This window comes from Aplysia californica, unplaced genomic scaffold, assembly GCF_000002075.1.
Source record: "Aplysia californica isolate F4 #8 unplaced genomic scaffold, AplCal3.0 scaffold00020, whole genome shotgun sequence".
Lineage (NCBI taxonomy): Eukaryota > Metazoa > Mollusca > Gastropoda > Aplysiida > Aplysiidae > Aplysia > Aplysia californica.
The window spans coordinates 247,535-261,586 of NW_004797290.1; the positions used below are offsets into that span (position 1 = coordinate 247,535).

At 39.1% G+C, this 14,052-nt stretch overlaps 1 protein-coding gene across 1 annotated transcript in view; it reads right to left on the reverse strand.

Annotated features, from left to right (window-relative positions):
• LOC101855395 (solute carrier family 49 member 4 homolog) overlaps positions 1–13,171 on the reverse strand; it is a 32,105-nt gene extending 18,934 nt beyond the window's left edge. Inside the window, exons 1-4 of the mRNA XM_013086972.2 lie at positions 12,958–13,171; positions 6,203–6,337; positions 4,001–4,163; positions 128–165 (exon numbers count right to left, since the gene is read on the reverse strand). Of these exons, the coding sequence (XP_012942426.2) occupies positions 128–165; positions 4,001–4,130 (168 nt within the window). The 5' untranslated portion in view covers positions 4,131–4,163; positions 6,203–6,337; positions 12,958–13,171. The remainder of the gene's footprint in view (positions 1–127; positions 166–4,000; positions 4,164–6,202; positions 6,338–12,957) is intronic.
• Positions 13,172–14,052: the final 881 nt, after the last annotated feature.

Sequence of the window (14,052 nt, forward strand, 5' to 3'; positions counted from 1 at the left end):
TGTGTGTGTGTGTGTGTGTGTGTGTGTGTGTGTGTGTGTGTTTTGGAAGGAGCAAAAAAAAACCGCATCTATTAAACATGACAGACAGACTTCTTTCAAAGTCAAACAGACACACATGTTACTGTACCTTAATTTCTACATCTTCAACTTTTGGCTTTTCTTCTTCTGCAATGATATAAAAAAATATTTTTTGATCAGAATGTCACTTTACTTGACACGGTTTTACAGATGAGCAAAAGCAATTTGGAGCTCCTCATTTTTACAGCAACATGACAATAGACAAAAGACTATACATAAATAATTCATCTCGAAAAAATACTTTCTACAACAGAGTATAGTCTTTGTTTGTGTTATCCCTTCTGATTGAATTTATAACTTCATACTTTTAAATGAGAATGGAATCAAAACAAGCAAACTTATTTTTTTGTTTTAGTAAAAATTTTACCACACTTGCAGCTGAATTCAGTCAAACAAGTGCCAAAGATTTGAGGATTTACAAGAGATTAACAATCACAAAAAAAATCAGGAAAGATTAAAAAGGAAAGAAGGAGCAAACCACACAAGAGCACCCGCCAACCACCGACCAAGCAAACTTAACTCAGTCTGAATTGATAAGAAACTATAACAGAAATCTCCATAGTCATAAATACATATTTATAATGCTGATAAATAAACTTTACAAAATAAAAGGTATACAGAAAAAAATTTCACTCACTGAGGACATACATTGTAGTCACTTGGCAAAGCCTAAAAATGCACTGTTTTAGGTGGGCAATTTAAAGGAAAAAAAGCACAACTGTTATTCATTTTCATTTATCCATTCTGGTTTGTTGTTGTATTTTTTACCTAAAAGGCAGACAACAACATGCTACAAACTATACAAATTCTTGTCTTGCATTCGTGTCTGACAGTTTGAAGTGTTAGACAGAGGGGCATATTATTTGTATAAACCATCAAATGAAACGACAAACTCATCAAAAATGAACTTTTATCCCAAACTGACTGATCCGATCAAATCCCTTAATGAAGGGCAACACTCAGCTGTAAAACTTGAAGGCGGAACATCAGAATGGTTTCCTGTTACTAAAGGCATGAATCAAGGAAAAGACAAGGATGCCTACTATCACAATGGCTCTTCCCTATACACATAATATAGAGGGAATAACGTGGGGAGTGGAACACGACTCAGTAAAGAATGATTATGACAAACCAGAAATACGAGGAATACATTTCAGAGACTCAGGATATGCTGAACACACTGCACTCCTTGCCACAACAGCAAGAAGACTTGAGAATGTTACAAAATCTGTCAAAAAGCACAGTGATCACACAGGATTACATCTAAATGTAAAGACGACCAAAACCATGGACATAGACAGATGAAAAGAAGAGGCTGTGATAAGAATTGACGGGGAAGAAATAGAAGGAGTGAGCAGTTTGAAATAGCTTGAAGCCAAGATTGAGGTAAGAGAGAAAAACAAGCCCAGAGATTAAACAGAGAATTGTGAGCTCAACATTAACATTGAAAAAGATGACATCCGTCCGGAAAGGACAATACAAAACATAAAAAATAAAAACTGTAAGAACAATCTCCACCACAATATATGGATGTGGAGCATGGACCATCAATGAAAAACATTGAAAAAAGAGTATTACAGGTTTCGAAATGAAACGTAATAGAAGATCTCCAAGAAAATCCTGAACACAAAAATACAGAATGAGGAAGCACTAAGAAAAATAGGTATAAAAGCACCAACACGGCTCAAAACTTTCAACACATGACTTTTGTAACTCAATGTTAGTTGGGCTGCCTTGAAGCAAGATTAAAAAGATCCAGTTTATCTAAGACAAAGCAGCAAGATTTAACCAGGAGGAAAAAGAAGACAGAATGCATAACACCTATTTTGAGATAGCTGCATTGAGAAGTTTAAGTAAGTTTATTCAGTGTTTAAGGCCATTGGCCCACATCCCATCATATAAAACACTTATTTGTTGTATAAAGTTTTCATTAGGAAAAATTATAGGTTGTGCACATATCTCTTATCATGGGTCAAACATTGCATATTTCTGTCACTGGGTCGAGTCAGGCTTGGGGGAATTAACAATTTTCTTTGATAGGCAAAGTGTGGACAATAGAAAATAAAGTGGAATTCATCTTCAATTTCATGAGAGTAACACCTCTCAAATAAGGGTGAATTTATTCATTTACACCGATAGAGATGGTTATTTAAAGAAAGGTTATGCATTGATTGCCTATCGAAAAGCAAATTATTTTTAAGATTGCCACCATGAGTTTTAATTGTACTAACAACAGCACTCCACAGTATAAAATGGACCTATCGCAAGTCTATCATCCAGCCAGAATGCTCAGGTAGTGAATTGACCACAAGCTAGTCGTGCCACTGGAAAAGTTGAAAAGTTTTGGAGAAAAAGAGTTTTTGTTTTTTGTTGTTTTTTTTCATTCCAGGCCCGCAATTTAGAATACAGTCTCATATAAAATCAGGCAAGCAGAAACTTTGACACAATTCACAAAAAGCCTGAAGACTTATCCCTTTAATGGCTAATTTGTGATCTAAACCATCTGTGATCAGGCACTATTGTTACAATCTCCATATCTATGCAGGTTGCAACAGTTTTACCAGCTACATACTCACCGGTAACAATTGACTGATTTTGTAAAGTGATTACTTTTTTTTGTCACCATAGTTCATTTTCATATCGCTTTAATCTGAAAAGTAAGCCATTTTTTTTTTCACATTGTGAATTGTCCTCATGCTTTTTATATTCAACTTTGTATTTAAATATGTACTGATCAGCATTTTCATCTCCAAATACAAGTTCATAGTAACAGTAAATTTTCATCATTGTACCGGTATGCTGAACCGTGTGTACTCTTTTAAGACAGATTTTCCTTAAATTCTCCTCGATTGTGCATGGGTCTACCTTACCTATTTTATAGTAAGGCACAGTAAGCATCTCGTCAAGATAAAGATAGGCAATACCAATACAGTGCAATTTATCAATATCATTGCTCCTGCAGAATGTGATGAAACTAAAATGGAACAGCTTTGGGCGTCGGTGGCCTAGTGGTTAGGCTCTCGGACTCGCAACCGTAAGGTCGTGGGTTCGAATCCCGTCAGGGACCCGACGTTGTGTCCTTGGGAAAGGCACTTTACACAAATTTTCCTCACTTCACCCACGTGGGAATGGGTACCCAGCTATAGACAGTGAAAGATCTTGTCAGTTTGTTAGTGTTTGAGCATTTAATCAGCTGCTTGCACTGTATGCTTCCCGGGAAGCTGAGAATGTTTCAGAGTGTTCTATGGTCTGCTGGGGTAAAAATATAGTGTAAAGCACATAGAGCCTGCTGTTGAGAGGGGATATGCGCTATACAAATGCTATTTATTATTATAACAAATGCCATGAATCACTCGAGAAATATATCCTATAAACAAAGGTAGAAGGCAAGAGAGGAAGGGGGAGACCTAATAGAAGAAAGGAACAGGGCGTTAGGAACCTGGCTAGGAATCAAAACAACACAGGCAGGCAGAAGGGCAAGAGGCAGTGGTTTTTTTATCAGAAAAAAGGTCAGAGGAGCGAAGTCCAATTACTGGAAAAGCTATAAAGAAGAAGGTTCGAAGTGTGCCGAAAAACTGACTTTGGTCCGCTGCTGATCAGACATGTCGCTATCTAATTACAAAGTTCTGTCTGACATTTTAGCCTGTTTCGATTTACTAAGACCATTAGGTCAGAAACCAAATATTCTATCTGTTCTGTCAAAATCGTAAGACTATTAAGAGTTGTTATCAAGATGCTTAAAAAAATAGTATTCGTAAACTCAAATTTTTAAACGCCAAATTTCTCAAAACTAGGTACTGAGCAGAGAGAATTTTGTAATTTCAGGGTAGAGATATGCCAATGAGTCACATCGTGAAGGAGTTTATGAGCTCCCCCCCCCCCACCCCCCATGTGCAGCACCCTGACAGACTGGTGGACCTACCTTTGCTCGTGATGGGCCTGTCTAACTCTGACACGGGGGAGGGGAACGAATCGTAATAAAGCTCCTCCCTCTCCCCTCCATCTTCTCCCCGGCGATGTCCCAGTAGGGGGCGCTCCTCGCTCCCGTCCATCTCACGAGCCGGCTGCTATTTCTTTCTCTCTTTCTGCGGAGGAAAAAGCACGACAAACACTTTTATTTTATATAAGATAAGCATACAGAATTCCATTTGGGGACAAAGTAGAGAAAATGCTAATGGTATGGTTATGGGGACAAGAGTTGGAGAAATGTTAATGGCACGGTTAAAGAGACAAGTTAGAGAAAGGCTTGGGAACAAGTTGGATGAAGACATGATGAATGGGACGAGTCGGACATTTGACAACAGTACATTGTACATTAATATGCCAAGTAAAAGGAAGGTATGTGGCATTTTTACACAGATAAAATAGAGAAATGTTAAAAATATGATTTCAGGACAGATTTACGGATAAAAGAAGGGTAAACAACAAAATCAGGACCACTTTTTATCCCAGATACAATGTTCACTTTATTTAAATAATTAGTAATGTCTGATATCATTGGACATAAATTCCACTTTTATTTTATTCCCATGGGGTGAATTGGTCTGCAATGGTATTCATACCAATACAAAAAGACAAATACATTCAAGAGTACAGAGAGTAAACATGCTACTGCTGGTCACCACAGTGCAGCGTCCTATTTTTGAGCTAAGGTTATAGTATGTAGTCAAGGACACATTCAAATAACTACCCACCCATAAAATTATGTCATGTCAACAGTAGAAGCTTGACTACCCCTGGGCGGTGCTACTGACTGAAGTGTCTTTAGGTCATTCCCAAAGGGGGAACATTAACATGTTCACATGCACAGTACAATTGTAAAGGGGCTGATTCATCAATGAAATGCTCATAGCTGTGCCTGAACTGCAACAGGGAACTGCTGCTTTTTCTTTCCTGATCCTTACTATCGTCCTTCTTCCTTTACTTCTTTTGTATGTTTGTCACACTCTTGTGACCAGCCATTTCTGGGGTGCTTTGATAGTCAGAGCAGACCTTGGGCTGTTGAAGCAAAAGAGGTGAGCAGAGTAAGCCTGATTTCCTGTATGGACTTCTCTGTTGACATCCACCCCTTGGCGCTCATATCAATTTATGCAGTAGCGAGCGCCGTAAAAACTCTACTTTGTTGTTGTTGTTAGCGATCCAGTAGCATCTGAGCGTTAACTCTTCTCTCTTCTGCACGATGCCATTCGGTAATAGCTGCATGTCTGTTCTAATTGTTGTCTTGAGGAGTAGAGGCAATTAGATGTGTGGGGTAGCTTGGGAAGAAAACATCCCCTTAAACTAGCTAGCTTTCTACAGAAGAACAGATGATGTTCCACTGACTTTGAGGTGTAGTCACATAGTGGGCAGGCAGCAGACTGCTTTACTCCTATTCAATTGAGATGTTGGTTGAGGGGTACATGTTGTGTTCTAAGTTGGAAGATTATGGATTGATCTCCCCTCCTCCACTCATTGATTGGATCTTTGACCAGTGGTTTATTCATGTGGCCATACATCATCCAAACTCTACTTTTTTTTAAAAAGGAAAAGAAGCTTGACATTATTGTGAGATCAGGAACAACTTGGCCACTAGAGCAACCATGGGGGAAAAGTCTGAGGCTTTACAGTATTGTCTTTAGTTTTTCCATCCCACTACTAAACACTTTCAGAAATAAACGAGCATCCGTGGTGTAACTGTTGAATTCTGTCATTGCAAGCAAGAGAGGTGGTTTTGATTCCAAAGCAAGAAAGTCCATTTCATTGAGTATCCCCATACTTTTGCTGGAAGTTGCATGGCCCTGAAACCCAGGTTGGCAGTCTCTCTTCAAAGTGGTCTGTGCTGTTGGGGGTGTAAAACGTACATAACAAATCCATCTTGAAAACAAGCAAGGCAATGCAAACTCAAAGCTCCTATATAAAAAAACACAAAACAAACAGCGTTCACTTTCAAACATTCCAGAAACAGCAATCAAGGTTTATAACAAATAATAGTGCACAAAATAAATAAATAAATAAATAAATAAATAAATAAGACATTTTTTAATTAACTCCAAGATCTGCAATACATGTAAAGTTTTTAAATATGTAAATTCCTTCACTCTTAAACAAACTCATTACAATACAGATTTAATTCCTCAACACTTACAAAACTCAGAACCCTGGTGGGGTCTCGCCCATCTTTATCCACACAGCAGATAACGAAAGAAGTGGGATGACTTTCTTGACTGGGGCCATACAGAGGCAGCTCAGTGTCAGGACATACCAAGATAGGCCCTGTTTACTGGGACAACAGATAAAGCCTGATAAAAGTAAGAACATCTTGTCTCAGGAACTTAATCAATCACCCAAACATTAAGTAAGACCATCAGTGTTACTTGCTTATAAACAGAGTTGTCTTACAATCACACACTCAAAAATTAAGTAAGTGCAAAGTAGTTTATCTAGAAACACAGTTATCTTACTCTGGTATCAAATGAAAAATGAAAAATGTGGACAATTAAAGATATGTGATACAATGATCTCATAATGGCCTACAGCTCTTGAGTGTTTTAGCATTTCTTTCTTTTCTTTTCTCAAATGACTAGTAAGAAATAAACGGTGATAAATTTGCATGCACAAAAGTTTTTTTCCATTTCTACATAAACTTCTAATTTTAGATCATGCAGTAATCGAAATAAAGCTTTTGTTGTCAATTTTTCTTTGTCTTTATACCACGTGCAAAGAATTTGTTGTGTTTTGGTAAGTGTTATATGACGCTCACAACTACATAAGGTCATATGGACATGAGGGACAAATTAAGCATTTTCAGTTTAGATTAAATTAATTTTGAATTTTGCCTGGGTGGCGGCCGAAGTCTACTCTCATCCATTTAAGGACCACCAAGGGATCTGTAACGTATGCAACTTACACACCGAAACGCCGAGATTTTTTCACCCTTATCTGAGAAGGCTATGTGTTAGATCTTACCCTTAGATCAGGGAGGTGGCTGAAAAACAGCAGTACGAAAGAGCCAAGAAGTAGAGGTAAAAAGGCAACAGAAAGAGTCAAGAGCCCAGAGGAGGGCGGCAAAGGGGAAAGGGGAAAGAAAGTGGAGACGAAAACAGATGACAGAACATGATTAGAGAGTAGGAAAGGTGAAGGGATAAATTTTTTTAAGAAAAGAAAATGTTCCATCTCTGTCAGCTTTCGATCTCTGGACCTATTAAATAAGAGGTGAACATCATTCCTCTAGACCACAAGAGTCCAAGAAACAAGGAACATGCCTTGACCTGTGGTAATTCAGTCAAGAATGAAAAGCCAGGTGGAAAACCCAGAAAACAAGGCACAGAGAAAACTCCAACTTTTAAATAAACCTGCAAGCAGTATGTCGGGATCAGACAGACGCTGAGAGCTCTATACTTTGGTTATATCCAATCTTCCCTAGAATGCAGCAATAGCCTACTCACTATGTGCAGTACAACCACTTGAAACACCCTTGATAAAAAGAAATGACAAAATCAACCATCTTCACAAAAAGGAACAGACCATAATCTTCTGCCTGCAAACAGAACATAGCTCAACTTCCGCTTAAACAGAACAAAACAAGAACTTTCCTCAACATGTCCTATGTGTGACTATACATCCATGAGACTGTGGATCATCACCCATTTCACTGCACAGCTCTAGACGACATCAGAGCAACACTTCTCCACCCACCACCTAACATTGACAACACACTCTACAGAACATTACAACAACTGCACAAAACCTGCACTTATCACTACATGGCTTAGGTAAGACGGGCGAGAACCCAGCTGTTGCTGGATCAACAATAACAACTCAGTCAATGTTTCTGACAGAAAAAAAAAAAATGAAATTAGCAGAATATCATTTAACTGTATATCACTGACATTTGAGTGAGGTCATCTCGGTGGTCGGTGCATATCTCGTCGTCTCAGTACAACAACCCTGTAACCCACACTATGTCAAAAAACACTTTTTTGGGGAGTGCTTTTTTCTACTAAATGTAATGTTGTAGATTTTGTGTCAAATTTTTGACATGTAGCTCAATAATCTGAATCATCACCCGTGCAACATTCAGACTTTAAATTTTAACAAAGATTGTTAGATAAATTGACATAGTTTTTTCCTTCTGTTTTTGTGGGATACAGGGATGTTGTACTGGGACGACGATCTGTTTCAAAACTAGGGTACATGAGTCCACACCTTATGTCACAACCAGTAATGACACATTTCTGCTGACCTCATGCAGTCCTGACAGGCAGTGAGGAGTCTGTCCTACAGTGGTCATCAGCTGACAAGGTCTGGGTTAGTTGTTTTTTTGTTTGTTTCTTTTTTTTTTTTTTTTTTTGGGGGGGGGGGGGGGGGTCGTTTTCTGTTGTGGTTTCTTAGTGAACGATCATTATGATGAGAGTGTTTGAGTCCTTTTGGGAGTATTTCTTTTTAAAAAGCTCTTATGATACATAAAATATCAATCTTGACGGAAACAAAGTCGGAAAATCAAATTAAGATTTAAACTATCTGTTCAGTTTGACAAGTCTACAGCGTGACCATAACTCAGACTCCGCCCATGGTGGCTGTCCGTCTATAATGGTCATTTTTCTCTGGGATCCCGAGTTACCATAATGAACAGATATGACTGTACATTACTTTTTGGGTACCTTTCCATTCATAAGACGCTATGTGTTATACTGCCCCTCCGCCCCACTGGCCTAGTACAATGTCATCTTTGGCTAAAGTGTCATTTCCATGTCTACTTCTTGTAGATCATTTGTCTACCACAGATGACGGGCCTGATCTACTCCTGGAGCTTTGTTGGGGGTGTCCTTCCTAGGTGTAGCCTTTCTCAGATGATATACTTCTGTGTCCACAAAGCAGCAAAGGTTTGGAAGTGGAGTTTTCCGTCCCCTAGATGGTCTGTCCCTAGCTGATGAGCTTTATCTACCCAGAAGTGTGTGCTTGTAAAATGGATGCTTGCACTGAATGCTTCTTCTGAAGATATGAATATTTCAGAATCCTTATATGGTCGGTCACAGCAATAAGTAAATGTAAAACACATAGAAACTACTTTAGAAGATTTATTATTATGTACCCGAAAAATGCAATCTACTATTATCACTGCTGTTGGAACTGGAAGATCAGACCAATCTCAACCACACAGCTGTCTCCCAAGATATACTTTAGCTGACAAAATGACAGACATCACCCAATGTCATCCAATCGAAAAGCTTTGTCAACATGACAGGATTTTGAGTTGAAAAATGTAAAATTCAAAATTTAGCATATCTATTTTCACCATAAAGTATCTACATCCTAGCCACCAGTGCTCAGCTAAAGACTCTCTGCAAGTTTCACGTTGCGATGGTTAAAAGGGTGCAGTTCAATCAATGGCACATCAGAAGCTTGACAGTGATGACATGAAAATTTATTTTAAAGTTTTTTGTTTTTTTTAACCCACATGATCATCATAGGTAACACCCTGAGGGAACTTGTTTTAAAGAGGATTTTCATAAAGAGCCAAAAAAATCGCTCACAAAAATTAAAAGTCTTGTAAGAGGAGTAATTGCAAAATTCTCAAAGTTGTAACTTCATAACAAGAGCCTAGAGGGAACGCTAGTCATCAATATGGACATAGACTCAAAAATAAATACTGCACACACTTTGTGAAAAGAGAAGCTCGTTGACACAGTAGTAGTAGTAGTCAGTTATGTAGGGTAAAAGCAAGGCAAACAGGTAAAAAACTAATGGGGAGTAAGAAGCAAGGCCTCTCAGATACCCCCTCCAACCACCCACACATACATGCACACTTACAAGCTTTTAAAAATTTCAATAAATATCTGAAGACCTGCAGCGCAATAATTAGTAAAACTGAAGCTCAAAAGTACTTTAAAGAGCACAGCTATTTCCAATACAGAGGTTGAAGGAGAATTTGCACCTTTTGACCTGACCCAGATATGAAATCAATCAAGGTCTCAAAAAGGAAAACTGATACACAAAGCTGTCCGTCGGCTGTCGATATGTCTGACACAAAAGAACATACCTAGCAAGTGAAAGGAATGCTTAATGATAAGCTTATCACAAAATTATCTTTTCATTGCCTAATATGTTATAACAAAGTCACATGACACGTGTTTCAGTTTCAGGGGACCAGTTTACAACACAGACAACAGAACAGTGGACTAAGCTGAGAGTCAGCTTCTTTCTTCAAAGAACGTTCAGATAGTTATCGCTGCAAAACTAAGATAATTGCGAAACATGACAGTGACAACTTAACCCAAGAAGGACCATTGTGATGTTGGAAAAACTTCTGGTTCTAAGTTATAATTTGGGATAGCAGTGACGTCAAGACGTTGAGACAGACAAAGTAAGTACTGAGAACTAATGCCATCCTTTGGTAGGCCAACAGCTAGATTAAGAATGCACTATACTGTAGATCTGCTGATGCATACATATTACTCTGCATTTACTAAAGGAGCATGCGGGACACATTCAACATTTTCAAGTTTTGTAGGAATTTTTTATTTTGCCCAGGTGACGGCTGAAGCCTCGTCTTATTGATTTTATGACCACCAAGGGACCTTCAACGTGAGGCGACTATAAATGGCACACAAGACCTCTGAGATTTTTCGCACTTATCCGAGAAGGCTAGATCTTGGCCTTGTTAAAGATCTTACCTACCATGATAAGATCAGGGGTGTGGCTGAACTGCTGCAGGACGAGGTTTTCGTATTGTTTTCCGATTTTATTCAGGTCATGGGATTAGGACTTGTGGATGTGGTGGGCCTTGTTGATTTCACATGACTTTAAATAGATATAGACCTATATAGAAAGTTTATTTAGGCCTAAAAATTGATGACTAAAAAAGCCCTGTTTAAGGTCTCACTTTATGCAGTCTTCGGTAAATTTTAACTTTTAGACCCGCACTAATTAGAAACTAATAATTTGCAATGGATATAAAATCAAAATTCCAGGTAAAGCAGATAAAAACGAACAAAATAACAAGAGGATTATAACCTGATATAAATTTTAGTTTTAGATCTAGAACTGAACGTGAGACGGTCCATGATAAAAAAAATTGAAGTGACTATTTCTGTGAACGCTCGGGAAAATAAACTTGACCCTCAGAATGGTTTCCATTCTCAAGGGTTATTTGCGAGAGTTTGATGTCATCTTTCACTCTGCCATTCTGCGAGGACTGGGAAGAAGCATTTTTTGCATCGAATTCAATTTCTAGAGCTAGCTGGAGATTTTTAGATGTCGGAATATTCAGATACTACAATTGTGGTTGCGGCAATGTTCCCGGACTAAATAGTTCATTTGAAAATGCCATCAAAAGGTTCTGCGAGAAAACAAGACTGCTTGACTTTGGCAGTACAGTAACCTATTTTGCATTTAGTCACCCCTAAAGCAAAACAAAACAAATCCCTCCACGCCCCCACCCCCCGTTCACACTTTAACCCCCCCCTACACACACACACACACGTGCGCGCGCGCGGGCCACTCCGTTCTCGGCACTGCTTTACAATTACGGTCCCATTTGGGGATACTAGTTTTGACCCAACCAACGATTACTTTTTGATGCGCATGCCGATATGGAGAGATAGTCTATCAAACCTAGATTTAGATCTAATTGCAAAACATAAAATCATGGTAAATTCAGGGGGCCCCCTGAATCCCCCATTTTTTTGTTGCTTCTTTTAGCTCATTTTGTAGGCTATAGATCTCTGCTAATAAAACATAAAATATAGAGATACCAATTAGCAGTATCGATATCCAGTCCAGTACTCTGTGCTAGGCCTCGTGTGATTTAGTGCAAACGGGACAGCAATTGTACTGCAGTGCCCCATTCTCAAATAACCCAAAAATCTCTAGAACAGAAACCATTTGGAGAAATAAAGATCTAGATATATCAAGATGAGGTGTGTTGAGTATAGTAATGGCCAGTGAAAACAATTAGAAATTATAGTTAGATCCAACACGTTGGATTAGACCGGTTTGTTATATACAACTTCTGTGGGTGATTTTGTAGTTTCGTTCGTTACAGTCCAAAGCTGAACGCCAGAGACCCTGAATTGCCAGAAAGTCAAAATTCAAGCAAAGAATGACTTGAAGGCGCCTTTTCAGTTCTCACCCCCTCCCCCCAATTATTATTCGCCGGTTCGGGCACCAAGAGTCAAAGAAGGAGGGTTTCGGGGGGGGGGGGGGGGGGGGTGATCTAATAAAAATATGGAGGGGGGGGGGATTAAGGGCGGCATGCCCCCATCCGGTTGCATCCCTGTTTTTTGTGTTGCCTATTTGGTCATCAAGACTTCCGGATTTCTTCTCTGGATGTAACAAATGGATCGTGGATTTTAACGAACGGAACTACAAGATCACCCGGTAAGATTGAAGAACACCGGACCAGCGGACTGACTTTGCCTATGTCTCAACCTTCGGAATTCATAATTTTCCCGTTTTTTAATATCTCTCAATGGGGAATCTCGGACCAGTAGATCTATTCTCATTAATATTTTGTCAGGGGGGAAACCCCCCTGAACCCCCCCTTCCCCCTCCTCCACCCCAACCACCTGCCCCACCTAGGCTACCCCACATTCTCGCGCACAGTAATGTACGAGTGGTCCAGTATTCTTCAATCTTCCCGATCACCCTTCTTAGAAGAATATTACACAACAGGAATTTTACAGGCTATTAACTTCATACTTCATGACCACTCCATTGTGAGTCTGCTGATAACTTGAACTTGAACCAGTCCCAACCCTTCTTAGCCTTTCAGAAACCATACATCCCCACTTTGATTTAATCCAGCCCCACATTTAATGTATACCAGTAAATGGGAGGTTTTAGCAGAATCTTACCTAAAATCTAGTTAGTAACTAACTTATTCGACTTGCATTAGATTACCGTTTCTTTCTCCAAATCCTCTTGACTCTTGGACTTGGAAAATCGAGTTGTTTATTGTGGTTCTTCCCACTTTCTTGAGAGTGCCAGCCCTTGGTTCTTATCACATGACTAATGAAATCTTAGTCACATGACAGCTTTCTTTTTCTAAAAATAGTTAATAAACAAACATTAGCAGTGCCTGATGTCCAGTGTTTTGCCCACTGTCCGGGAATGCCAACAGGACAACCCAGGACACAAAGGCAAAAGGTGACGGAGACAAACCGATTAGACACACGTTCGTGTGTCTTATGACCTGTGTATAAATAGTTTTTAGCCTTTTCTGTCTATGCTGAAATAATAATTAGGGTAGGCACCGAACATATAGTGCCAGTGCTGTCCTGTAATCCTGTAACGTAACTGTAGGCCTAGCTATGTCGATATCCCCACCGATACCACTAAACTACGACTAAGACTCCTGACAGGTTGACTAGTTCCAGACTACACTGCCTCTTCCTCTGGATATGAACAATCTGGACTAGAAGCTGGAAAGAAATGTAATGCCCATTTGCTTTCTTTGCACAACCAAGACCAAGTTACCAGGATCAGCTTTTAAAATGCATGTATGTAGAGAAGCGGTTTATATTGTAACTCTGTGACTTGAAGGGTCAATTTTTATTAGCTTCATGTATTTTTATTTACGAAGTGGCTATTTCTCAGAACGCTCGGGAAAATAAACTTAATTGACCTCTGTTTCTCCTAACTCGGTTTCCGTTCTCGAGATTTTTTTTTTATTTGAGAGATTTCGGCGTCATCTTTCATTCTGCCGTTCTGCGAGGACTTGGAGGCAGCATTTTTTGTATCGAATTCAATTTCTTACTAATCTAGAACTTAATTGATTCTAGAGATTTTTTTAAATGTCTGAATATTCAGATACTTCAATTGTGGTTGGGGCAACGTTCTCGGACTATATTTCATTTGAAATTAATGCCTTCAAAAGGTACTGCGAGAAAACAAGACTGCTCAACTTTGGCAGTAACCTATTTTGCATTTAGTCTCCCCTTAAGTAAAAACTAAAATCCTTCATGTGAACAAAAAACAATCCCTCTACCCCCCCCT